At 53.8% G+C, this 26747-nt stretch overlaps 1 protein-coding gene across 1 annotated transcript; it reads left to right on the plus strand.

Annotated features, from left to right (window-relative positions):
- On the plus strand, positions 1-26747 carry SLC4A8 (solute carrier family 4 member 8; the record flags this gene model as incomplete). The annotated part of the gene is made up of 24 exons (XM_084223511.1): positions 1-116; positions 5846-5927; positions 6687-6821; positions 7249-7384; positions 8106-8266; positions 9435-9620; positions 11496-11584; positions 11693-11850; positions 12185-12272; positions 13368-13514; positions 13675-13766; positions 14500-14674; positions 14888-15021; positions 15848-16093; positions 16182-16287; positions 17386-17547; positions 18156-18269; positions 18713-18874; positions 19434-19685; positions 21170-21238; positions 22995-23168; positions 25017-25154; positions 26133-26230; positions 26660-26747. The coding sequence occupies exons 1-24, from the start codon at positions 72-74 to the stop codon at positions 26745-26747; spliced, it is 3237 nt and encodes a 1078-aa protein (XP_084079637.1). The 5' UTR covers positions 1-71.

Here is a 26747-nt window from a genome sequence, read left to right on the forward strand (position 1 = left end):
GATGCTGGAGCCGGTGTGAGCGGCACCGGCCCCCCCTGGCCCCCTCCCCGGGGGGGTGCCCGGGCCCAGCCATGCCCGCCGGCAGCAACGAGCCCGATGGCATCCTCAGCTACCAGGTGGGGCCGGCGGGCGGCCGTGCCCGGTGCCCCCGGGGCGGCCGGAGGATGCTCCGTGCCCGCTTCACTGCGGCATTTCCGACCGAGGGGGGGAAAGGGGAGCGGGGGGGGCGGCGAGGGGAGGATTCGGCAAGGGGGGGCGAGGGGAGGGCGGAGGGTGTGAAGGGCATCGGCGGGGAGGGGGTGTCCGTGAATTGGGGTGGGGGGGGGTGGGAGTCCGGCCTCGCAAAGGGGGGGCGAGGGGGGCGCAGGAGGGAGGGGAAGGGGGGGAAGGGCACCTGCGTGGGGCTGCTGGGGGGTCCTCGCCGGGTCCCCCCCCGCCCCCCGGCTTCTCTCTGCATCTGCCTGTGCCTCCCCTCCCTCCTGCCCCCCCTCCCCCGATCGGTCCTTTGGAGAGGAGACAAAGGCCCCGCAGAGCCCCGCGTCGCCTTGTCACTGTCCCCTTGTCACTGTCCCCTTGTCACTGTCCCCTTGTCACTGTCCCCCGTCATTGTCCCTTCCATCCCCCATCACTGTCCCCCCGTCGCTGTCCCCCTGTCGCTGTCCCCCCGTCACTGTCCCTTCCATCCCCCATCACTGTCCCCTCGTCACTGTCCCCCGTTCCTGTCCCCCCAACACTGTCCCTCTGTCACAGCCCCCCCTCACTGCCACCCCATCAGTGTCCCCCTGTCACTGCCCCCATCCCCCCATCAGTGTCCCCCTGTCACTGTCCCCCCGTCACTGTCCCTTCCATCCCCCATCACTGTTCCCTTGTCAGTGTCCCCCCATTCCTGTCCCCCAACACTGTCCCCCTGTCACTGTCCCTCTGTCACAGCCCCCCACACTGCCACCCCATCAGTGTCCCCCTGTCCCTGTCCCCATCCCCCCATCAGTGTCCCCCTGTCCCTGTCCCCATCCCCCCATCAGTGTCCCCCTGTCACTGTCCCTTCCATCCCCCCATCAGTGTCCCCCTGTCACTGTCCCCATCCCCCCATCAGTGTCCCCCTGTCACTGTCCCCATCCCCCCATCAGTGTCCCCGTGTCCCCCTGTCCCCATCCCCCATCATTGTCCCCCTGTCACTGTCCCCATCCCCCATCAGTGTCCCCCTGTCACTGTCCCTTCCATCCCCCCATCAGTGTCCCCCTGTCACTGTCCCTTCCATCCCCCCATCAGTGTCCCCCTGTCACTGTCCCCTGTCACAGCCCTGCAGTCTGGGGGCTCGGGTTGTGCCCCGTGTCTGGGCAGGAGGGGCCAGGGGACACCTGGGCTGTCCCCCCCCTTGGGCTGTCCCCCCCTTGGGCTGTCCCCCCCTTGGGCTGTCCCCCCCCCCCCCCCCCCCTTTCAGCGTCTCCCTGTCCCTGTCCCCCGTGCCCCACTCCCCCAGGACTGTCGGGAGCTGCTCTGGGTGGGAATTAATTAATTAATGGGAGGTTGGGAATTAACGAATCTGCCTGGAAATGCCAGCGTGGATGGAGCTTCTGTCCCCCTGCCCTGTGACCTTGGTGTCCTGGCTGTGACCAGCAGGTCCCTCCCCAGCCCCGTTTTGGGGGTCCGGAGACCCGTCCCCTCCCCCAGTCGCAGCCCGAGGGGTCCCTGGGGGTGACACGGCCCAGGGGACCCCAGGGCTTTGTCCCAGGGAGATGAGAGGGGTCAGGGGGGGTCTCTCTGCCACCTCAGCAGCCCCCAGGCCCCCCCTGCTACCCTCATCCCGTCAGAACAGTGGGTCAGTTATTAATTAATTAATTATTAATTACACCCCAGGCGAGGTGAGTGACATCAATCCTCCCAGCGCTGCTGGTGGCCGCCCCTGGTGTGCCCTGGGCTGGGGGCCAGGGGGGCTCAGGGCTGCTCCTGAGCCTCTGCTTGGGGCTTTTCCTCGTCCTCAACTACCCCAAAACATCCCCAGAGCAGGAGCTTCTCATTCCTGACCTGGGGAGTCACAGGGAGCCAGGGAAACTGAGGCTGAACCCCCAAAGACCCCTCTGGGTGACACAAAATCCCAACAAAATATGAATTTGGAGAGAGGGACAGGACACACTTTGTTTGGACATGAGGAGGCAGAGGCTGGAAAATGGGATTAAAAAAGGGCATTTCCAAGGAAGTCTGAGACTTCCAAGTGGTGTTTTGGGAAGAGTTGGAGGTGACAGCTCAACCCTCCTGAATTTCTGAACCTTTCCTGCTGGGACAAGGGGATTTTTGGGGAGCAAAGGGCCGGGTTTGGCCTCAGCTGGGGGAAAAGGGGGATGGGAGGTGGTGGAGGAGGCCAGGCAGGGACATGGGGTGGGAGGTTGTGGGGTTTGGGAGATCCCTGAAGGGATGTGACACGGAGGGGGATGGAAATGGATTTTCCTGCTTTGCTCCAGCCATTCCTGATTTCATTCCTAGTGGCAACAATTCCTTTCAGTCTCCCCAAAAAACAACTTCCAGGCAGACAAATTGAGTTTTCTCCTTAGAAAACAGCAAATTGAAACAACTCTGGCTGCTCTGAGACTCCAGGGTGAGCGATGCCAAGCTCGGCATCCCCTTTGCAGCCCAGTTTGGATGATTTGGTGGTTGCCAGGCTGTTGGCAGCGGAGGAGGATGGAGAGGCAAGGCTGGTCCCCATCCAGGCATCCTGGGATAACCCCTGCTTTGGAGCCATCCCCCTTCCTGCTCCATCCCATCCCAAACCCACGGCTCCACGGCCATAAATCCTCAAATCCCCCTGAATGTCCACAGGGGAGCAGCCCCTCCCAGTCTGTCACTCCAGGACAGGAAATTAAACTGGAATCTCCAAGGTAAAAAAGAGGGATGTTTAATTTGTGACTCCAACATTTGTAGATTTTCAAAAGTGGCAGTGGGCTGGAGGATGACAGCTCCACTGGACAAAACCAAATTTCTCCTCCTCCATAAAAGAATGCAAACCAATTAATTATTTACATAAAGTCCATAAGAAAGTTCATTACAAAAATATAAACGTCAGAAGGATTAAAGGAACATTAAAAACCAGAATGGTACCAGCCCACCTGAGTGGCCTGACTGGGGCTGGGGCAGTTTGGAGGGGCAGCATTTCCCTCGCTGGGATTTTGGGATGTGTCCAGGGAAGGGCGATGTCAGAGCCTCCCTGGACCCGCCTGCCCCTCCTGGAGCCTCAATCCTGGTTAATAACCCGCGCTGGGGCTCCGAGCTTGGGGCCGGCGGGATTTCCCCGCCCAGCCCTCGGTGTCACCTTCCCCGCCGGGTCATTTGACACCCGGGTCACCTTTCCGGGCAGGTGACCTCTGCAGGGAGCTCATCAACGCGGACGAGTCTGGAGGATGGGGATGCCGGATTCGCTCAGCTCGGGGACTCAGGCAGAGCTGGAGAGGGAGGAGAGGAAAAATGGGGCTTGTCCAGAACCTCTGTCCCGTGTCAGGACGGGCTCTGGCTGATAAGGGTCCCCCAAGGGATGGGGCTTGTGCCAAATTCCCTGACTTTCTGCAGGAATTTCCTGATTTTCTGCAGGAAATTTGGATGGAGACCAGTCCTGCCCATGATGTTTCTTGCTGGGGAAGATGAAACGGGAAAGCCTTATAAATATGATTGCCTGGCAAAAGATTTTGAGAATGTGGAAAGTATAAGTGAGATTGAAATGAAGGCAAGCTTTGAGAGTCCTACAGTTTCTTTTCCTGACTGTTGGTACCTCACTTGTTCTTTGAGAATTTGGGTTTAAAATCCACCCAAGTGCTGACTGTCCTTCCCCTGGCAGGTTGTGGTGTTTTCACCCCATTTGGCAGAATTTTCCATAAATCAGAGCTGGAATCTTCCCCTCCACTGGGTTTTCTGAGTGTGCAGAGGTTTGGGGAGTGTAAATAATCCTGGGCTGGCACCCTGGATTCTGATCCCATTCCTTTTTGTCTCTGGAGCTGAGGGACACAAGGTGCCACCTTGTCCTGAGGGAATCTGACCCCTGATCCGTCTGGAGTCCCCCAAAGCCGGGGACTGACACGAGGAGGGAGGAATGGCCTGAATGGGAAGGGACCCACGGGGTGACAGCAGTGACAATGTGACCCTTCCTGGGAGAATCCCGGGGCTGTGCATCCCCCTGATGGACGGAAAACTCCCCCAGATCCTGCTGGAGCTTCCCTGGAGTGCAGGAGGGGAGGTTTGACAAAATGTTTTTTGGGGAGAAAGATGCTGCCTGTGTCACCAACGGGAGGTTTGAATCTGCCCCTCACAAATCCCTGTTTACTCCCACTCCCACAGCTGTGCTCAAATTTGCCATTTTTTAAAATTCCCATTTTAAATTGCGATTTATTGAGTCCTTTCACCCCGTGCCTTTTCCAGGATTGGGGTTTAGTCCCTTTTGGTGGCTCTGGAGGGAGCAGGTGCTGGCAAGGGCAGGAGGGTGGTGATGGATGTCACTGGAGCGAGGACAGAACAGCCACTGGCGCAGGAAAATCCGGCTGCTGGGCAACGTGGGGAGGGCAAGTCCAGGAGTCCAGGAGCAGGCAGAGGGAGTGACAGTGAACTCTGGAACTGGTGCTCAGGGACCAGCAATCATTCCCAGCTGGAATGTTTGCTCCTCTTCCTCGTCAACCTCACCAGTGCCTGGAAGGGATCCAAAGGTTTTCCATCAGTTGGTTAAAGCAGGAATTTGGGGGGAGCAGATTCCCTGAGAGTTGTTCCAGCTGAAATCATAATCCATTATTAATTCTCCATTTTCCAATAACCTCATGGCATCACCAGGGCAGTGTCTGCCTGGTGGCGTTGGAAACTTTCCTTACAGATTCCAGCTGTGGTTGCTCTGAGCTGGTTCCCCAGGCATGGGGGAGCTCTTGCTCCTGGAATTTCATCCAGCAGCCCCTCCAGTTCCCCCAGCTCCCTCAGGATTTTGCTCCTTTTCGACCTTCAGTTTCAGGGATCGAAATCTGGGTGTGATTTTTGTTGTTTGAATTATTTTCAGTCGCTGTGATGGCAACAAGGCAAGCTTGGACCTCATCCACTCCCAAACCTTCTCTTTGAACCTTTAAATGAGGAATAATTGGGAAACTGAAGGAAAACATGGGTTGTTGGGTGTTGCAGAGTTTGTTTGCACAGATGGTGGGATTTTGGTTTTCTTGGATTGTCTGGGGGCACAAGGGAAGGGGAGGTGAGCAGCGGTGATTCTTTCCTTTAGTATTTGCAGCATGAAAGAATCATGGAGTGGTTTGGGTTGGAAAACCATCAGACCATCCTGCTCCACCCCTCTGCCGTGGACAGGGGCACTTCCCACGAGCTCAGGTTCCTCAGAAATCTCAACTAAAAGATGGGAAATGCTGTTTTCCATGGAGAACTCACACCAAGGGGAGCCTGAGCCTCTGCAGGACCTTGAAGGCTTTTGGAGGTCATTGGTGGCCACGTCCTGTGGCCAAGAGCGACCCAGGGAGTTCTGCAGGAGCCACCCTGAGACCAAAAGTGGCTCTTTTCCCCCATCTTGGAAATCCCTTTGTGTTTTTCCTTTTTTAAGAAATCAAGCACAAAAACAAAGCAGGAGGTTGGGTATTTTTTGGTCTGAAATGCCCAAATTTGGGTCTGAAGTCCCTCTCCCCACAGTAATCATTCCAGACTCCCATTGTGTACAGCATGGATGGGTTTATTCAGGATTGGGAAAAGAACCTTCCACAAGTCCTTGTTTTTTGGGCTGTGCCTGGAGGAGAAGCCGTGATCCTCATGGAATGGTGCACGGGCAGGGAGGGTGGAGGCAGCTCCACAGACACATCCCCAAATTTTCACTTCTTCTCCTCATTAGAGACACGACGAGGAGGCCGTGATTGACCAGGGCAGGACAAGCAATGTGGTCAACATCCACTATGAGAAGGAGGAGCTGGAAGGTGAGATCCTGCTGGGACCCTGCTGGGACCCTGCTGGGACCCTGCTGGGATCCTGCTGGAGGAGCCACCAGGCCCTGGGAAAAAGTCCTTGCAATGTCCCTTTCCTGGTGTCGCATCTAGAGCAGCAAAACCTGTTGTGGTTCTTGATTAAACAACAATTTATTGATTTATTTTTTAACACAATGGCTTTTAAAGCCCTGGTGGAGGCCCTGGTGTGAAATATCCATGGCTTTGGATAATTCCCATCTGCTTTTCCCACAGCAGCTGCTCCTGGCTTGGAGAGGGCAGGAGAATCATTTGATGTGATGCAGATTCCCTGTTTTCCTCCCGGAGTTCATTGTCATGGGGCTCCTTTGATCTTTCCTTCTCACCTTCTGCTATAAAAAGATTTCAAAACTATAATTATTGTATTATCTCCTGCTTAATGAGCAAATCTGAGGGCTGGTGGTGGTGTTGTCCAGCCCAAGCTGGAATTTGAGAAGGGTTTTGGTGCTTTCAGGGCACATTTAGGTGACCCCAAACCATCCCTTGGTGTGAAACTTGAGTAAAATGAGCTTGGAAAAAAGAACAAATCTGGCAAAGTCAGGGATCCACTGAAATTTACATTGAGGGAAGTCGCTGTGGGCTTTTTGGGGTGTCCTGTGTGGGGCCTGGATGAGCCTTGCAGGTCCCTGAGGAGCTTCCCTGACTCTGTGGCTTCCTCCTGGGGTGGCTGTGCTGGCTGAGCCCCCAGTCATTGCCACCACCCTGTTTTCCCAGGCCACCGGACACTGTACGTGGGCGTGCGGATGCCGCTGGTGCGCCAGAGCCACCGGCACCACCGCGCCCACAGCCAGAAGCACCGGAAGCGCGAGCGGGAGAAGGACGCGGTCCCCGCCGAGCAGGGATATCACTGTAAGTCCTGCTGGGGTGGCCACCACGCCACTTCCCAGCCAGCTCCCTGTGGATACTCTGTGTGGCTGTTTTACAGAGGGAAAGTGGGTTTTTTAGTTTTTTTTTTTCAGCAAGACTCCCCTTTTTCCAAATTTTTTTCTGATTTTGTAGTTAAATAAAATAAATAAAATAAATGAAAAAAAAATCCATAATGGATTTAGGGATCCTGGTGTAAAACTGGAGGTGTGGGGAAGGAAAGCAGCCCATCCTTATGGAGCCTGGGATGGAGGCTCCACCTTCCCCAGTGAGAGCCTGGAGGGAGCCGTGGGAGAGGGCCCAGCTCAGCATTTATGGCTGGACTGGTCCCACTGTGATGCCACTGGAATGTGAGCATGCCGGGATGGATCCAGGCTCAGTAATGGGATGGGGAATCTCCTGCTGTCCCCAGACACCCCATCCCAGCGGGTCCAGTTCATCCTGGGCACGGAGGAGGACGAGCAGCACGTCCCCCATGACTTGTTCACGGAGCTGGACGAGATCTGCGTGAAGGAGGGGGAGGATGCCGAGTGGAAGGAGACGGCCAGGTAAATAAATCCCAGGGATCTGGGAATGGCAGGAAGCTGTGTCGGGAGGGGTTTAGGTTGGATACTGGAAAAGGTTCTTCCCCTACTGGACCAGCTCCCTAGGGAATGGTCACAGCCCCAAGGCTGCCAGAGCTCCAGGAGCGTTTGGACAAAGCTCTCTGGGACAGGAACTCAAATCTCTGGGTGGGATTTTGGGGTGTCTGGGCAGGGCCAGGGATTGGACTTGATGATCTTTGTGGGTCTCTTCCCACTTAGGAGATTCCATGGCTTTAGTGGTCAGGGAATGCTTGGACATTGGGGTTTGGGGATCAGTGGGATTTTCAGGGTTATCCTGGGCCAGAAGTTGGACTTGATGGTCCTCATGGGTCCCTTCCAATTCCAGAGTTTCCATGATCCTGGGATCCTCATAGGTCCCTTCCACCTCTGGAACTGATTCCATGATTCCGTGTTTCCAGAGGCCAGGGACAGCTCTAAGTGGGATTGTTGGGGTGTCCTGCACAGGGCCAGGGGTTGCACTCTGTGATCCTTGTGGGTCCCTTCCAGCTGAGGATATTCCAGGATTCCGTGATCCCTGCTGCCGGCTGCGGTGGCACAGGAGTTCTCTGGGACATGGAACTTTCCCAGCTGCAGGAACCTCCTCCAGCCCCTCCATGCCTTTATCCAAGGGGCTGCAGGGTTGGAGCTGTTTCTTTTCCTGGCTGATCCCACCCCAAATCCACAGGTGGCTGAAGTTTGAGGAGGACGTGGAGGATGGGGGCGAGCGCTGGAGCAAACCCTACGTGGCCACGCTGTCCCTGCACAGCCTCTTTGAGCTGCGCAGCTGCATCATCAACGGCACCGTGCTGCTGGACGTGCGCGCCACCAGCGTCGAGGACATCGCCGGTACTGGGGGGGGACATCCTGCCCCGTGCTTGGGGCTCCCAGCTGGCCTGGGGGGGTTCTGTCTTGGGGTTCTGTCTTGGTTTGGAAAGACCGGCGCCTGCTAAGGAAGGCAGGAGCCTCCCTGAAATGGAAAATGCAAACCCCCTCCCTCTGAATCGCTATAAAATTTAAATTAAGGGACACTCAGGCAAAAAAAATATGGGAGCAGGAAATAACAGTTCTTTAATAGGGAAGAAAATAAAAGGATAAAATAAACAATGCAGTGCACTAGAACAACACTGCCAGAGTGAGAATCCAGCCTGGCACCCTGTGGGTCAGGGTGCTGGCAGCAGTCCCGTTGGAATTGTGGCTCAGCCCTCCTGCAGTGCCAGGGGTGGCTCTGCTGGAGCAGGGATCCTGTAGGAAAGGGTGCAGAATCCTCTGGAGATCCAGGGGCAGAGGCAGCTGCTGCTCCTCTGGGAATCCAGTGGAGAAGCCGTGCTGGTGTTCCAGAATCTCCAGATTATATCTGGGTAGGAATGCTTGGCTCCTCCCCCTGGGCTCACATCTCCCAATGGGATGCTGTAGCTCTTATCAGCCATGCAGGGACATTCCATAGCCTGTTATCAGCAGATGTCCCCTGCTGAGGGAGGAGTGATTGTGGAAGAGATAAGGAAAAACTGCCCACTTGACAAAAGCCAACTGCCATAGAGATGGTAATAGAATACATCTTGTCTTGCAGTCTGGAACAGGTTCCTAGGATGGGAGTGGGCTTCGGGTGGGCAGCACTTGCTGGCAGTGTGTGGTCCTTTGGAAAGAGATTTTTGGGTTTGAGAGAGACTGGAGCAAAGTTCTGCAGGAAAAAGGAGAATATTCTGCAGGAAAGAGAGAATGTTCTGCAGTAAAAATCAGAATATTCTGCAGTAAAAAGGAGAATATTCTGCAGTAAAAGTGAGAATGTTCTGCAGCAAAGAAGGAGCATGTCCTGCACATTTTGGAGTATTTCAGGACCTGGCTCTTCGGCTCTCCCTAAGAGCTGACCCTCATTCAATAATGACTCACTCCAAGCAATTTCCTCACATTACTCTGATTCCATTTTCCCTCCACACGCCGGGGTTCAGGGCTTGAGGGGCAGAGTGGCTCAGGCAGGGCAGGTTCATGCTCTGACCTGGTGTCCCTGTCCCCCCAGACCTGATCCTGGCCCAGCAGGAGCCGTCGCCGGAGTTCGACGAGCGCACGCGGGCCAAGGTCCGGGAGGTGCTGCTGAAGAAGCACCACCACCAGAACGAGAGGAAGAGGAACAACCTCCTGCCCATCGTGCGCTCCTTTGCTGATGTCAGCAAGAAACAGGACCTGCACCTGCTGGAGAAGCCAGGTGAGGTTCTGTGGGGTTTGGAAGCAGGTGAGGTCCTGCAGGGCTTGGGGCCAGGTGAGGTCCTGTGTGGTTTGGAGCCAGGTGAGGTCCTGTGTGGTTTGGAGCCAGGTGAAGTCCTGTGTGGTTTGGAGCCAGGTGAGATTCTGTGGGGTTTGGAACCAGGTGAAGTCCTGTGTGGTTTGGAGCCAGGTGAGATTCTGTGGGGTTTGGAGCCAGGTGAAGTCCTGAAGGGCTTGGAGCCAGATGAGATTCTGTGGGGTTTGGAGCCAGGTGAGATTCTGTGGGGTTTGGAACCAGGTGAGGTTCTGCAGGGCTTGGGGCCAGGTGAGTTTCTGTGTGGTTTGGAGCCAGGTGAGGTTCTGCGGGGTATGGAACCAGGTGAGGTCCTGTGTGGTTTGGAGCCAGGTGAGATTCTGTGTGGTTCGGAGCCAGGTGAGGTTCTGTGGGTATGGAACCAGGTGAGGTCCTGCAGGGCTTGGTGCCAGGTGAGATTCTGTGGGGTTTGGAAGCAGGTGAGGTCCTGCAGGGCTTGGAGCCAGGTGAGGTTCTGTGTGGTTTGGAGCCAGGTGAGGTCCTGCAGGACTTGTGGCCAGGTGAAGTTCTGCATGGTATGGAACCAGGTGAGGTTCTGTGGGGTTTGGAAGCAGGTGAGGCCCTGCAGGGCTTGGAGCAAAGTGAGGTTCTGTGGGGTTTGGAGCCAGGTGAGGTTCTGTGGGTATGGAACCAGGTGAGGTCCTGCAGGGGCTTGGTGCCAAGTGAGGTTCTGTGTGGTTTGGAGCCAGGTGAGATTCTGTGGGGTTTGGAGGCAGGTGAAGTCCTGTGGGGTTTGGAGCCAGGTGAGGTCCTGGCATGGTTTGCAGCCACCAGGTGAGGTTCTGTGGGGTTTGGAGCCAGGTGAGGTCCTGTGTGGTTTGGAGCCAGGTGAGATTCTGTTGGGTTTGGAGCCAGGTGAGGTGCTGCAGGACTTGGGGCCAGGTGAAGTTCTGCAGGGTATGGAACCAGGTGAGGTTCTGTGGGGTTTGGAAGCAAGTGAGGCCCTGCAGGGCTTGGAGCAAAGTGAGGTTCTGTGGGGTTTGGAACCAGGTGAGGTCCTGCAGGGGCTTGGTGCCAAGTGAGGTTCTGTGTGGTTTGGAGCCAGGTGAGATTCTGTGGGGTTTGGAGGCAGGTGAAGTCCTGTGGGGTTTGGAACCAGGTGAGGTCCTGGCATGGTTTGCAGCCACCAGGTGAGGTTCTGCAGGGTTTGGAAGCAGGTGAGATCCTGAAGGGCTTGGAGCAAGGTGAGGTTCTGCAGGCTCCGGAGCCAGGTGAGGTTCTACAGGGGGACCAGGTGAGGTGCTGCAGGGTTTGGAGCCACCAGGTGAGGTTCTGTGGGGTTTGCAGCCACCAGGTGAGGGTCCTTCAGGGCTTGGAGCCTGGTGAGCTTTTTGCCAGGTTTAACACCAGCAGGAGGTTTCTGCCAGGCTTTACCACAAGGTGAAGGTTTCTCCTGGGATTTGGCACCAGGTGAGGGTTCCTGCCAGTTTTCAGCACCAGGTGAGGGTTTCTGGAGGAGATTGTCACTGGGTGAAGGTTTCTGTAAGATTTGGCACCAGCTGAAGGTTCCTATCAGGACTTGGCACCAAGTGACATTTTCTCTAGGAATTTGCACTGGGTGAAGTTTTCTCCCAGGGCTTTAGCACCAGGTGAGGTCTTCTGCCTCCCTTTAGCCTGAGGTGAAGGTTTCTCCAGGGATTTGACACCAGCTGAGGGTTTCTCCAGGCTTTGGCACCAGATGGGGGTTTCTGGGTGACTTTGTCCCCCTTAAACTTGTTCTGACAAATATCAAACACGCCAACTCCTCCTTTCCTCCCTTTCTGTCTTTCTCTTCCCTCCCAGCCCAAACCCTCACCCCTCACCCTTCTCCCACCACTGCTGAAGCTAAAAACGGGGTGACCCCTGAGGCCAGTGCCATGGACCTGAGCAAGGTGAGATCCCTGCACCTCTCCCACACCTCCACGGGGGTGAGAGAGACCCTGGGGGCCCTGAAGGCTTCGTTTTTGGGGCATTCCCTGAGAATGGCTGGTCCTGCCCAGGCGGAGCTGCACTTCATGAAGAAGATTCCCAGCGGAGCGGAGGCGTCCAACGTGCTGGTGGGAGAGCTGGATTTCCTCCACCAGCCCCTCGTGGCCTTTGTCCGTCTGACCCCGGCCGTGCTCCTGTCGGGAATGACAGAAGTTCCCATCCCAACAAGGTCTGAAGGAGAAGCACAGAGCTTTTATTTAAAAAAACCTCAAACCCACCTGAAATTGCCCCACGATTTGGGGCCAAGGGAACAAGTGGGAGCTGCATATTTCTCCCGTGCTGCTCCTCACCTTCCTCCTTTCCTTGCTAAATCTTTGAAACCTATGGCCTAATTTCAATGAAATTGGCACCAAAATGAGATTTGTGATTGGTTTTGGTGAGCAATTCAACCCATGGGGGAGGTGAGGAACCAGTGTGTTTCCCCTTGAGGTCCCAGGGGTTTCCCTGGGTGCTCTTGGAGTGAAGCCACACTCCCCTCTCTCAGTTTGGTTTTCCTTGTCCAGGTTCCTCTTTGTTCTTCTGGGGCCAGGAGGAAAAGCCCATCAGTATCACGAGATCGGCAGGTCCATGGCCACCACCATGACGGATGAGGTGTGATGAGATAAGGGGGATCTCGGGGTCACTTCTGGGGTTCTTCACCATTGCCTGTCCCTGGAGCAGTGAGGAAGAAGATTTGCTGTCCCAGCCCTTCATTCACACCCCAAACCAGGCAGATTTACATCACCCCAAATCCTGGGGGTTGAAATCCCCTCTGGGTGCATCCTACACCCCATCCTTCCCTACGGGGTACCCAGGACATTGTCCCCAGTGGTGGCATCACCCAGGCCAGAAGAACTTCACAGAAACACAGAATCACAGAATGATGAGGTTGGAAGAGACCTCTGAGATCATCAAGCCCAGCCTGTGCCCTAACACCTCAGCTAGACTATAGCACCAAGTGCCATTTCCAGTCTTTTTTTAAACACACCCAGAAATAGTGATTCTACCACCTCCCTGGGAAGAGCATTCCAGTACTTTATTATTCTTTCAGTGAAAAATTTCCTCCTAATATCCAACCTGTCCCTTCCCTGACAGAGCTGGAGACTGTGTCCTCTGGTTCTGCCAGTGCTGCCCGGTGGGAGAGACCGACCCCACCTGTCTGCAACCTCCCTGCAGGAAGGTGTGGAGAGCAATGAGGGCACCTCTGAGAGAGCAATGAGGGCACCTCTGAGAGAGCAATGAGGGCACCTCTGAGAGTGCAATGAGGGCACCTCTGAGAGTGCAATGAGGGCACCTCTGAGAGAGCAATGAGGGCACCTCTGGGCGAGCAAAAAGGGCACCTCTAGGAGAGCAGTGAGGGCACCTCTAAGGCAATAAGGTCACCTCTAAGTGACCCCTAAGTTCTCCCCTTTAAGCCAACATCTCCAGTGTGGCCATAGGGAGCAGGGCTGAAACCTCGCCTGGGATTCATCCTGCACCTCATGCTCCCCAAGGGTGGCATTGTCAGGGTGGTAGAACTTCTCCTCAAAGCCATGAGGGACAGTGACCTCATGGAGGAGATGATTACAAGCACCACAATGCTCAGATTCTTCCTGCTGGGGGAACGTTTCCAGCTGGAGATTTGGGGGAGATGATCCTGCCATAGCCAAAGGACACCTGGACACCTGGAGTGGGTTATGCTCTCACCTGGGGGTCTCCTCTGGGCAGGTTTTCCACGACGTTGCCTACAAAGCCAAGGACCGGGCTGACCTTGTGGCTGGCATCGATGAGTTCCTGGATCAGGTCACGGTGTTGCCTCCAGGAGAGTGGGACCCATCCATCCGAATTGAGCCCCCCAAAAACGTCCCCTCCCAGGTGGGTGCTGCAAGGGGGATGGGCAGCACAACGCCCCAGAGTCTGCTAAACTTGGAATTCCCAGTTTGGCACAGCCACACCCAGGCCAGGAGCACAACAAGCTGCTGGTTGATAAGATTCCTGAAAAATGCCAGTTTTGAGCTGAATTCTGTGTTCACAGGAAAAGAGGAAGATGCCAGGAGCTCTGGATGAGAATTCTTCCCACAGCAAACCAGAGAAACACAGCGGTCCTGAACTGGAGCGGACTGGGAGGTAGGAGCTCTCCTGGTTTGGGGCTTTCTTCTGTTTTGCCCCCAAAATCTGAGCAGGCACCTCCCTTTCCAGCAGCTTCTGGGGCCACGTGGTTCAGTGAAAGGGCTTCACATTGCCACCTTGGTCCCCTGGGCTGGGCAGGGGGGACATCTGGGCAGGAGGAAGATCCGGGAAGGTGGGAGATCTGAGAAGTGAGGAATCTGGGGAGGTGGGAGATGTGGGCAGGGAGGAGATCTGGGCAGGTGGGAGATGTGGGCAGGTGGGAGATGTGGGCAGGGAGGAGATGTGGGCAGGGAGGAGATGTGGGCAGGGAGGAGATCTGAGAAGTGAGGAATCTGGGAAGGTGGGAGATCTGGGCATGGAGGAGAACAGGGAAGGTGGGAGATCTTGGCAGGGAGGAGATCTGGGCAGGGAGGAGATCTGGGCAGGGAGGAGAAGAGGGAAGGTGGGAGATCTGGGCAGGGAGGAGATCTGGGCAGGAAGGAGAACAGGGAAGGTGGGAGTTCTGGGAAGGTGGGAGATCTGAGAAGTGAGGAATCTGGGAAGGTGGAAGATCTGGGCAGGGGGGACACCTGGGCAGGTGGGCCCAGCCCCAGCATCCGCACACTGGGGTTTCCTGGCTTTGGGACGGGGGCGGGTCTGGAAGCACCTCCAGGTGAAGGCATTTTCTGCCCAAAGGAAACCAAAGGTGCTCTCCCAAGAGAACAGCCTGGTGTTCCCTCCCTCCCTGCAGGCTCTTTGGGGGTCTGGTCCTGGACGTGAAGCGCAAGGCGCCGTGGTTCTGGAGTGACTTCAGGGACGGTCTGAGCCTGCAGTGCCTGGCGTCCTTCCTGTTCCTTTACTGTGCCTGCATGTCCCCCGTCATCACCTTCGGGGGCCTGCTGGGGGAGGCAACCCACGGCCACATTGTGAGCTCCTCTCTCTGTAGGGAGCGTGGGGAGGGGGAAACACCCCAAAGTCCCTGCTCGTGGGGAGTGTTTGGAGCCCAAACCAGCCCCTGCCAACCCAACCCGCTCCTCAACCTTGGAAATCCCTTCGCTGCTGTGAACTTCCCTTGGGTTTTTTGGGGGGGTTTATCCCGAATGATTGATTTACTCCCTGCTCCCTCTCTTCCCTGCCAGAGTGCCATGGAGTCGCTGCTGGGAGCATCCATGACGGGCGTGGTTTATTCTCTCTTTGCTGGCCAACCCCTCACCATCCTCGGCAGCACTGGACCCGTCCTGGTCTTTGAAAAGATTCTCTACAAATTCTGCAAGTGAGATGTTTGTCTTCTGTTCTTCTGGGGGAAAGATTTTTTTATTTTTTTGGGCAGGGAGAAGATGTTTTTCTTCTCATTTTCTTGGTGGGAATTGTCAGATTTAAGATGTTTGCTGGGTCACAGAGGTCTCCTGCTGCTGCTGTTGCACAGGAAGGGTGAGAGTCCTTGGGCTTGGGGGTCATTTGGGGTTTTTAGGGTTAAAATGAAGCAGTGGGAGGAGGAGGAACCAGAAGCTCTGGATGGATGCCCAAGGAAGGTGAGACAAATCACTCTGGTTTGGGAGTGACAGAGGGTTTGTTTTCCACTGAGTACAAACTTTTAAACCTGGTTTTTGCTGGAAGAAGAAATAGATTTTGCCCAAATATCCACATAGTTTTTAATTGGAATATTTTGAGTTTTGGTGATTTTACTGAACAAATAGGATCTTTTCCTAGGAAATAGCTCTTTTCTATGACAGTCCTTTCATCTTGGTGACTTTGGTGTGGGATGAACTCCCCTCACAAGAATTAAACTTCTCATTCACCCCCAGGCTGACTGTGGGTGACCGGGGCAAACCCAGCTAGTTTTGGTGTTGGGGCTCTGGGAGACATGGGAGAACCTTCCACAACCTCAATCAGCCTTCAAGGCATTGAGACAACATTAATTAATGCTAATTAAACACTTGCCTTCTCCACCCACACCCTGCAACCTCAAGGACAAGGAAACCTCAATTACCACCTGCAACCCCCACATCCTCCCCCATTGCTCCTAATTTTCTCTGGAGGAAGGCTGGGCTCCGAGGCCCGTGCTGGCCTTTCCCCCAGGAGATTTTGTGGTTTTCCAGGGAATACACGCTCTCCTACCTGTCCCTGAGGACGTGCATCGGGCTCTGGACCGCCTTCTTCTGCGTGGTGCTGGTGGCCACGGACGCCAGCTGCCTGGTGTGCTACATCACCCGCTTCACCGAGGAGGCCTTCGCCTCCCTCATCTGCATCATCTTCATCTACGAGGCCCTGGAGAAGCTGAGCCACCTGCGGGAGACCTTCCCGGTGCACATGCACAGCCAGCTGGACCTCCTCACCATCTACTAGTGGGTGTTCTCCTCCTCCCCCCAGCAGGTGCCTCTGGGCTCGTCCTGCTGCTGTTCCCTCAGCCCTGTCCTGGTTTCCCCCCTCCAGCTGTAAGTGTGAGCCCCCAGCTCATCCCAGCAACGAGACCCTGCGGTTCTGGCGGAGCAACGGGGTCAACGTGTCGGGAATCACCTGGGGAAACCTCACAGTGACCGTAAGTGCCCTGGGCCACCACTTCCTCAGGGAGGCCAGGTGCCAAAGCCACTTTCTTCAAGTGGCTTTGGGCTTCAAAGTGCTCAGGAAGTCCCTGCTGAAATCTCATGAGTACTTTTAACCTGCTAGGTCCTGGGAGGGAGAGTTCAGGAGTGCCCAGCCCCCCTGGTCCAGCCCCCCTGATCCAGCCCCCCTGATCCAGCCCCCCTTGTCCAGTTCACTTTCTCCCCAACCTCAGGGATAAAAACCGTCCCCCTCAGCTTTGTGGGGCCTTTTTCAAGGTTAAGGGAGTGCTTTGATTCCTGGAGCGTTTGAAGGACCGAAGTTCCTGCCTGAAGGCAGGGATTGGCTCCCTTCATTGGTTCCTAATGACTCCAGGCCCTGCTGTCTGCAGGGTCTCACATAAATTTGCACGTCTGAGCAGCCCCACAGGGATTGTCCCTGCAAGCAGAGCCCAGGTGTGGGACAGGGGCTCTTTGGGACATCTCCAGCCCCTTTTGGCCCTGTCCTGAGAGCCCCAACTGCAAAGGGACAATTTGCCTCTTTTTCTGTCCCATGGTTGTCCCAGCCCTCCTTCCCTGGTCCCTCTTTATCCACAAATTTCCAGCTTTTCCGTCCCCTCCAGTGTTTTCCTCAGCCATGGTGGAGCAGAGGACGTGCCGTGGGTCTGTGGTGTTCCCACCACATCCCGCCTCTGCTCCCCTCTGTGTAATTCCAGTTCCATGTGTCACTTGTTCAGCTGCTGCCACCCATATTTGCAAAATATAAATACAGAAATATTTATATTTATATACACGCACACATATTTATATTAATATATTATAACATTATAGTAATATTATATATTTATATTTCTATGTATAAATATGTATATAATATATTTATATTAATATATTATAATATTATAGTAATATTATATATTTCTATTTCTATATATAAATATGTACATATTTATAATATGCGGGTATATTTATAATCTATTGATATATTCACATTTATAACTTCTATGGCAGCTGCAGGGTCATGGATCTCACACCAAGACCCTCAACCCCCCCGTTATCCTGGTTTTCCTCCGTGTCCTGATGCTCTGTTTCTCCAGGAATGTCGCTCTTTGCATGGGGAGTTCCACGGACCTGCCTGTGGACACAACGGCCCCTACGCACCCAACGTCCTCTTCTGGTGCTGCATCCTCTTCTTCTCCACCTTTGTCCTGTCGAGTTTGTTGAAGAAGTTTAAAACCAGCCGTTACTTCCCAACCAGAGTAGGTAGAAGGTGATGGCCTGGGGCAGATCCCATGCTCCTTTCCCAAATGCCATTCCTGGAGCACTGAAGGGTTGGCCACCGCTCAGGCAGGCTGGGAAACGCTGACCTTGGATGTTCCTCCCTCGTTTCCATGAGTGCAGAGAGGTTGTGGCATTCCCCACCTGCCTCACGACCTGTTCCAGAGCGGTGTTTTTTAGCTCAGGCGGTGGGAAATCTGCTCTTCCAAAGTTATTTATTTCTCTTCCCTTTCTGAGCAACATTTTCTGGAGTGGCATTCGAATGAGGAGTTGCCATGGAAAAACAGGAATGAATGATGCTTCAGCGCCTTATTCCCAGTTTACCCAGAAGCGTGGCACCTTTCCTCATTTTTAGTATTTTTGTTAATGTCTGAATTAAAATTTGAATTTTCCCCCTAATTAAACTCTTTCTACCGTCCCACACCAGATCCCCAGATCTCCAACATGGCAGCGCCATCCACCCCAGGGAGTTGGCTGCATGTCCTCGGAGTGGAGGGATTTTAGGGATTAACCAGCCCCAAATCTGTGGGTGTCCCCAGGTTTCCCACCTCATGTCCTGGCCCCTCTCAGCCCCGGTTTCTCGCCCCAGGTCCGATCCACAGTGAGTGACTTTGCTGTGTTCCTCACCATTGTCATCATGGTGCTCATCGACCTCGGGATCGGGATCCCGTCCCCCAAGCTCCACGTGCCCCACATGTTCAAGGTAACGGGGTTGGGGATTGGTGGAGAAGGCTTTTGGCACCTCAGGTGCCACCAGGTGATGTCCAGGCAGGGTTGGAGGAGGTGCTGGTGGTGGAACCATCTCCTCTTCAACATTCAAGAGCATTGATCCCCCCTGGAAATCAGGGTACAGCCCCAAAACCAGACCCTGGACAGGAGAACCATCTCCAGCAGGGCAGGGCTGGGCTGGAGGAGCTGCTGTGGTGTGAGCTTCTGCCACATCCAGGTGCATCAATTCCTTCCTGTCCTTTGGGAAGACAGCCCCAAAACCAGGGGAGAGGGGACTCTGGGACAGACAGCACTGGCACTGTGAAACCCCCTGGGAGACACGAGGCCAGGGCTGGGGAACGCTTGGACACAGGGATGGAGGGGATTGGAGCTGAGGGAAGGGTTTGTGCTGGGAGCTGACCCTGCCCTGTGCTGCAGCCCACCAGGGATGACCGTGGGTGGCTCATCAACCCCATTGGGCCCAACCCGTGGTGGACGGTGTTGGCTGCGCTCATCCCGGCCCTGCTCTGCACCATCCTCATCTTCATGGACCAGCAGATCACGGCCGTCATCGTCAACAGGAAGGAGCACAGGCTCAAGGTGAGGGAGGGGCTGCAGGGGGTCACCCCCTCCCCACCCCGCTCTGCAGGGCTGGGACAAGCTCCTGTCCCAAACTCTTTGGGAAGGTTTGGGATAACACCAGGCTGTGTGGCAGGAGCTCTCTTGGACACAGGGAGTGGGATGGCAACTTATGGGAGCAGCAAGTGAATATTGGAGTGTAGAAGGGTGGTTTTTTTCAAATGTTTTTCCTTTTTTTCAAATTTTTTCAGTGGCAGCTGGGGAAGGGATCTCAGTGAGCTCCAGGGAATCACTCAGAGCCATGTCCTACCTGCACGTGGTGGGAATTTCTTTATGAACGAAAAAATAATCAATTTTAAAATTATTTCTGAGTAGCAGAAATGCCACAAACCCTCCAGACCCACTTTGAGTCCTGTCACATTTTCGTGCAAGACATCAAATCCACGTTTGGTTCCAGTTCTTATTTCAAACCTTATTTGAATTTCCCAGAAGTTGACTTGTGCTTGAGCAGGGTTTGAGCCCCACCCACGGCGCTGTCCTGGTCCCTGAGGGATGCTCCTGTTGCACTTTTGCTCCCCAGAAAGGCTGCGGGTACCACCTGGACCTGTTCATGGTGGCGGTGATGCTGGGGGTGTGCTCGGTGATGGGGCTGCCCTGGTTCGTGGCCGCCACGGTGCTGTCCATCACCCACGTCAACAGCCTCAAGGTGGAGTCCGACTGCTCCGCGCCGGGCGAGCAGCCCAAGTTCCTGGGGATCCGGGAGCAGAGGGTCACTGGCCTGATGATCTTCGTGCTCATGGGCTGCTCTGTTTTCTTCACCTCCGTGCTCAAGGTGAGAGCGGGATGGAAACCCCCTGGTGACCACAGGAGTTTGGGAGGGGATGTGAAACTGGGGCCTCTGTCCCCCAGAAGTGATGCCAAGGGCAGGATGGGAACCAGCCTCGGGGACTCCCCAGCCCTTCAGACACAGCTTGGGGTGCTCAAGCCAAGCAAACAAGACAAATCCCTGAATTCCCAGGTGTCCTCCAGACCCTCTGTAGTGAGAGGGATCCTGGCTGGATCCCACCAAAGCTGGTCCATCCCTGCCCTTCCCAGCTGAATTGGAGAGCAAATGGACCAAAGGTTCATGGCTTGAGATAAGGACAGGGACAGATCCCTCATTAGTCATGATCACGGGAAAGCAGGCTGGAATTAGGGATATTAATTGAATTTATTACTGGCAATGTCACCGCAGGATGACAAGAATTAAAACCAAACCAACTTTCCTTTCCCTTTCCCTTTCCCTTTCCCTTTCCCTTTCCCTTTCCCTTTCCCTTTCCCTTTCCCTTTCCCTTTCCCTTTCCCTTTCCCTTTCCCTTTCCCTTTCCTTTCCAGGGAGACAGGATTGGGGATTTTAGTCAGGTCATCCTAAATTGTTCCAGCTGCTCCTCAGGGAGAGGAGCCAAAGCCCTTCCCCACTGGTCCCTCCCAGGGGACACAGTTCTCCAGGAACTCCTCCAACCCAAGTTCATCCCATGGTAGACAGCTCTCCCCAGACTCCTCCCGTGTGGGCCCTTGCTCCCACCTTGGCCAGCAGCAGGTCCATCCTGGAGCCAGCTGGAGCTGGCTCTGCCAGACATGGAAGAAACTTCCAGCAGCTTCCCACGGAGGCCATCCCTGCTCCCCAAATATGGCCACACAAACTCAACACATCCATGTCCGCTTTGGGTTAGAATTTAGCATTTTCAGACAAGCAGGACTTTATTGGCAGCAATTCACACCCCCAAGAGCCTCGGGAGAGCCATTCCCAGGGCCTGAACCCTCAGAGTTCCTCCCACAGGCTTCCCTGCCTGTTCTTCCCACCAAACAACCCCAGCTCCAGGCTCACAGGAGACCCATTCCCACCTCCAGGCTCAAAGCAAACACAACCCAGGTTCCAAGGAGACACAATCCAGGCTCAAAGCAGACCCATTCCCAATTCCAGGTTCAAACCAGACCCAGTCAAACTCCAGGCTCAAAGGAGATGTCACTTCCATGCATTCCCACAGGAGTTTTTCAAGATCATTTTTTACCCCCACAGGAGGTCTCAGATAGATGAAATGTGGTCCTGATGGATGAAATCCCCTCTTTGTCTCCAACCTCTCTGGAAAAGAGGATTATTCTGATGGAATGAATCAAAAGATCACCTAGACACAGAGAACAAAATCTCTGCTGGATAAAATCCAGCATGGGAAAGTTGGGAATCTTCAGGCAGCACCTGAAAAAGGAGTGATGAGAGAGAGTGGCAATACTGCAAATGAAATGGAAAGCCGTTAATTGTTGCATTTTTTTCCCCAGTTTATCCCGATGCCAGTCCTTTATGGAGTCTTTCTGTACATGGGGGTCTCGTCACTCCGAGGAATCCAGGTACAGCTGCTCCAGGGAATGTCCTCTCCTGAAGGCCTTGGGATGGGAAAAATATCTCTGAGAGCAGGAAATTCAAATGTTTTCTTGTCAAGTACTGATGGGTGAAGGCTCAGGAAGGTTTTAGGGCTGGGAGGGGCAGTTCAGTGCTGGGAGGGGCAGTTCAGTGCTGGGAGGGGCAGTTCAGCGCTGGGAGGGGCAGTTCAGCATTGAGAGGGGCAGTTCAGTGCTGGAAGGGGCAGTTCGGCATTGGGAGGGGCAGTTCGGCATTGGGAGGGGCAGTTCGGCGCTGGGAGGGGCAGGTCAGCGCTGGGAGGGGCAGTTCAGTGCTGGGAGGGGCAATTCAGTGCTCTCTGTTTCAGGCTTTAGGACAGGTTGGTGTTTGGTGATGGGAATTGGCAGAATTCAGTGTGGAGGGGAGGAAATTCCACTGGTGGGAATCCTCGCTGGGGGATTCCCTGGGACAAGAGATGCTGGCCAGAGAAAACCCTGGAATAATTCAGAATTTGGTGGGCAAAGCCAGGTGGATTTTGGATGGAGCAAAGGGAAAGCAGGTGCTGGTCCCAGGAGGAACAGAAGGGATCCCGGATTTCTCCTTGCTCCCAAAGTCTCCACATCCCAGCAGCTGCAGGAGCTGTGGCAGTGTGTTGTTGCAACTTCTTCGAGCAAGGTCGAATCTAGGGGGTTTGTAACACACTTAAGATAGTTTAGTTTAGCTACTTTTGGAGGCATAAAAATCCAGCAGGATGGTCTCTGTTGCAGTGTTGGAAACAAAAAAGTTCAATAAAAGGCAAAATAAAAAACAGAAAAACTGAGCTAAGTGTTAGACGTTCTTGCTCTTAGTAAAAACACTTTACAAAAGCAGTTAGTTTCTTTGTTCACGTCTTTTTCTAGCTAATTGTTCAGGCGAAACTTTTTAGCTCTTGTGTAATTACCCGTCACTAAGTGCGAAGTGAAGCCTTTTAAATCTTATGAAGTTCCTCTTCACTTCATTAAAGAGAGAAACTTCTAAGTTTCTGTCTCAGTTTGGAGAGACAGGTGTGTGCTAAGGAAGGCAGGAGCATCCGCTGAAATGGAGAATGCAAACCCCCTCCCTCCCCTCTGAATTGCTATAAAATTTAAATTAAGGGACACTCAGGCAAAAATTATGGGAGCAGGAAATAACAGTTCTTTAATAGGGAAGAAAATAAAAGGATAAAATAAACAATGCAGTGCACTAGAACAACACTGTCAGAGTCAGAACTCAGCCTGGCACCCTGTGGGTCAGGGTGCTGGCAGCAGTCCCGTTGGAATTGTGGCTCAGCCCTCCTGCAGTGCCAGGGGTGGCTCTGCTGGAGCAGGGATCCTGTAGGAAAGGGTGCAGAATCCTCTGGAGATCCAGGGGCAGAGGCAGCTGCTGCTCCTCTGGGAATCCAGTGGAGAAGCCGTGCTGGTGTTCCAGAATCTCCGGATTCTATCCGGGTAGGAATGCTTGGCTCCTCCCCCTGGGCTCACATCTCCCAATGGGATGCTGCAGTTCTTATCAGCCATGCAGTGACATTCCATAGCCTGTTATCAGCAGATGTCCCCTCCCGGGGGAGGAGTGATTGTGGAAGAGATAAGGAGAACTGCCCACTTGACAAAAGCCAGCTGCCATAGAGGTGGTCATAGAATACATCTTGCCTTGCAGTCTGGAGCAGCTTCTTTCTTTTTAAAGAGACAAATGTAGTTTTGACAACAAGCAGCACCCTCCTCCAGCAGTGCTCCCTTTTCCCTGCAGTTCTTCGACCGCCTGAAGCTGTTCTGGATGCCGGCCAAGCACCAGCCCGACTTCATCTACCTGCGCCACGTGCCCCTGCGCAAGGTGCACCTGTTCACGCTCATCCAGCTGCTCTGCCTCGTGCTGCTCTGGGCCATCAAAGCTTCCCGCGCCGCCATCATCTTCCCCATGATGGTGAGGGATGGCGTTCACCGTGTTCCCAGTATTCCCAGTGCTCCCAGTATTCCCAGTGCTCCCAGTATTCCCCGTATTTCCAGTATTCCTGATGTTCCTGGTGTTCCCAGTATTCCCAGTGTTCCCTGTATTCCCAGTATTCCTGGTGTTCCCAGTATTCCAAATATTCCCAGTCTCCCTAGTGTTCCCAGTATTCCGAGTATTCCCAGTGTCCCCAGTGTCCCTGGTGTTCCCAGTGTTCCCGATGTTCACAGTGTTCCCAGTATTCCCATATCCCTGGTTTTCCCCGTGTCCCTGCTGTTCCCAGGGTTCCCGATGTTCACAGTGTTCCCAGTATTCCCAGTGTTCCCAGTATCCCCAGTGTCCATGGTGTTTGTTCCCAGTGTTCCCAGTGTCCCCAGTGTCCCTAGTGTTCCCAGTGTTCCCGATGTTCACAGTGTTCCCAGTATTCCCAGTATTCCCAGTATCCCTAGTTTTCCCAGTGTCCCTGGTGTTCCCAGGGTTCCCGATGTTCACAGTGTTCCCAGTATTCCCAGTATCCCTGGTTTTCCCAGTGTCCCTGGTGTTCCCGGTATTCCCGATGTTCCCAGTATTCCCAGTATCCCTGGTTTTCCCAGTGTCCCTGGTATTCCCAGTGTTCCCAGTACTCCCAGTATTCTGAGTATTCCCCGTGTTCCCAGTATCCCCAGTGTCCATGGTGTTTGTTCCCAGTGTTCCCAGTATCCCTGGTAATCCCAGTGTCCCTGGTGTTCCCAGTGTTCCCGATGTTCACATTGTTCCCAGTATTCCCAGTATCCCTGGTTTTCCCAGTGTTCCTGGTGTTCCCAGTGTCCCTGGTGTTCCCAGTATCCCCGGTGTTCCTGGTATTCCCGGTTGTCTCGGGTTGGAACGACAGGTGTGTGCTGAGGAAGGCAGGAGCCTGCCCTGAAATGGAAAATGCAAACTCCCTCCATCTGAATTGCTGTAATTTTGAAATTAAGGGGCTCTCAGGCAAAGATATGGGAGCAGGAAGAACAGTTCTTTATTAGGGATAAAATAAAATAAAATAAAATAAAATAAAATAAAATAAAATAAAATAAAATAAAATAAAATAAAATAAACAATGCAGGGATACAAACCAACCCTGGCAGAGTCAGCCATGCCCTGTCCCCCTGTGTGTCAGGGTGGGGGCACAGCCCCATCCCAGGGGGGCTCAGCCCTCCTGCAGTGCCAGCTGTGGCTCTGCTGCAGCAGGATCCTGCACAAGGGGGGAGTTTTCCTCTGCAGCTCCAGGGCTGCTGGAGATGGGCCTGGAATTCCTCTGGAAATGCAGGGCAGGAGAAAGCTGCTCCTCTGGGAATGTAGGGCAGGAGAAAGCTGCTCCTCTGGGAATGCAGGGGGCAAAGGCTGCTGTGGTGTTCCAGGGTCAGATTGTATCCAGGTAGGAATGCTTGGCTCCTCCCCTGGGCAGAGCATCTCCCCATGGGATGATGGAATTTTATCAGCCATGCAGGGGACACTCACTGGCCATTAACAGAAGGTAATTATTAATTAATGGCCCATGAAGAGGAGATATTTCCTGGAGGGAGGACTGGCTGTGGGAGAGATAAAGAAAAACTGCCCCATGAACAGAAGAAAGCTGCCCCACCTCTAACAGAAGGCAACAGAATACAGACTTACCTTGCAATCCAGGACACCGGTGTTCCAGTATTCCCAGTATTCCTGGTGTTCCCACTATTCCCAGTATTCCCGGTGTTCCCAGTATTCCTGGTGCTCCCAGCGCCCCTCACTGCCCCTGGTGCTCGCAGCCCCTGGGGGGATGGGAAGCACCATCTCTGGCCTCACCCATCTCCTCTTTCCTTCCTGAAGGTTTTGGCTCTTGTTTTTGTCCGGAAAGTGATGGATTTCTGCTTCTCCAAGCGGGAGCTCAGCTTCCTGGATGACCTCATGCCAGAAAGCAAGAAGAAGAAGTTGGACGATGCCAAAAATGAAGCCAAAGAAGAGGAGGTAACGCCAGGAGCTGGGAATCTCCTTGTGGTATTTTAGGGGTCCCCCATCATTGGGAGGAATGAATGAATCTGACTCCATGTTCTTAGAAGGCTAATTTATTGTTTTATGATCTATATTATATAAAACTGCTATACTAAACTTTACTAAAGAATAGAGAAAGAATACAGACAGAAGGCTAAAAGATACTAAAGAAAAACTCGTGACTCCCTCCTCAGAGTCCAACACAGCTGGCTGTGATTGGCCAATAAGTAAAAACAATTCACATGAAACCAATGAAACTATCACCTGTTGGTAAACAATCTCCAAACCACATTCCAAACCAGCGAAACACAGGAGAAGCAAATGAGATAATTATTGTTTTCCTTTTTCTCTGAAGCTTCTCAGCTCCCCAGGAGAAGAATCCTGGGCGAGGGGATTTTTCCAGAAAATATAACAATGACATTTCCTCACAGGGCTGTGAGATGCCCTGTTCCTGTCACAGCTCATCCTTAGATCATGGAATGGGTTGGGTGGGAATGGACATTAAAGCCCGGGCAGTGCCACCCCTGCTGTGGGCAGGGACATCTCCCACTGTCCCAGGGTGCTTCAGGCTCGTCCAGCCTGGGGAAGGGATGGGGAACCCACAGCTCCTCTGGGCAGCAGCTGCTGGGGAACATCAGAACTGAGTCAAACAGATCTCATAGCCTGCATCCCACATTCTGAACTTTTTCCCCTAAATTCTGAGAGAGTTTCACACCAGAACAGAGACAATGTTATCATTTTTAGATGAGCCTTATAATAAAGATAATTACTATATTTCTGTGAGGGTTTGCTCCCAGCAGTGTCACTAACCCCAACACACCCACAGGGGAAGGTCTTTACCTGCTGCTAAAGGTGCAGTGGGTCAGAGGAGAGGGCAGCCTGCCAGGTTTTTACTGGAATTTTATTTTTGCCATCTTGGATCAAGGAGAAAGAATTTGACTTGTCTCTTTTCAGGAGTCCCAGAAAATGATGGAAGCAGCTGCTGCAAATTCTGTTCAGCTGAAGCTGGGCAAGACCAGCAGGGTGGACACCCCAAAGCCCAGCAGTGACAGGTAAAGACCCCAGGTCAGGACCCCTGGCAGGATCCATGGGAAGTGTCTGGCTCAGGTTTCTCCACTTGCAGATTTATCCCCAGTCATCTTGGTGGGAAAATCCCAATTTACTGGCAATTTAGGAGGTGATGGCAGAGTTCTGACCCCACAGAGTGGCAGCATAATTCCTGTTTTATCCCAAAACTACATCACCAGTGGCTTTCTGGGCTCTGGAGACCCTCCTGCTCCCACCTGAGAGGTCACAGAGGGAAACACCAGCTGTGGGTCTGCAGCTCTGGGCTTTGATTCCCAAAATTCCTCATCCAGCCAAACCATCCCCACCATCTGAGCTCTGGTTTTCCAGGCCCTCCTGTTCCTCTGGCCACTGCCAATGCTCCTGGTGGGATCAGACCCATCCTCATGGAAAACCATCTGGAACATTCCTTGCAGGGCTGATCCTTCTGAGATCAACATTTCGGACGAGATGTCCAAGACCACGGTGTGGAAGGCTCTGACCATGAACACAGAAACGCTCTGA

The sequence above is a fragment of the Fringilla coelebs genome, assembly GCF_963513975.1.
Source record: "Fringilla coelebs genome assembly, chromosome: 30".
Lineage (NCBI taxonomy): Eukaryota > Metazoa > Chordata > Aves > Passeriformes > Fringillidae > Fringilla > Fringilla coelebs.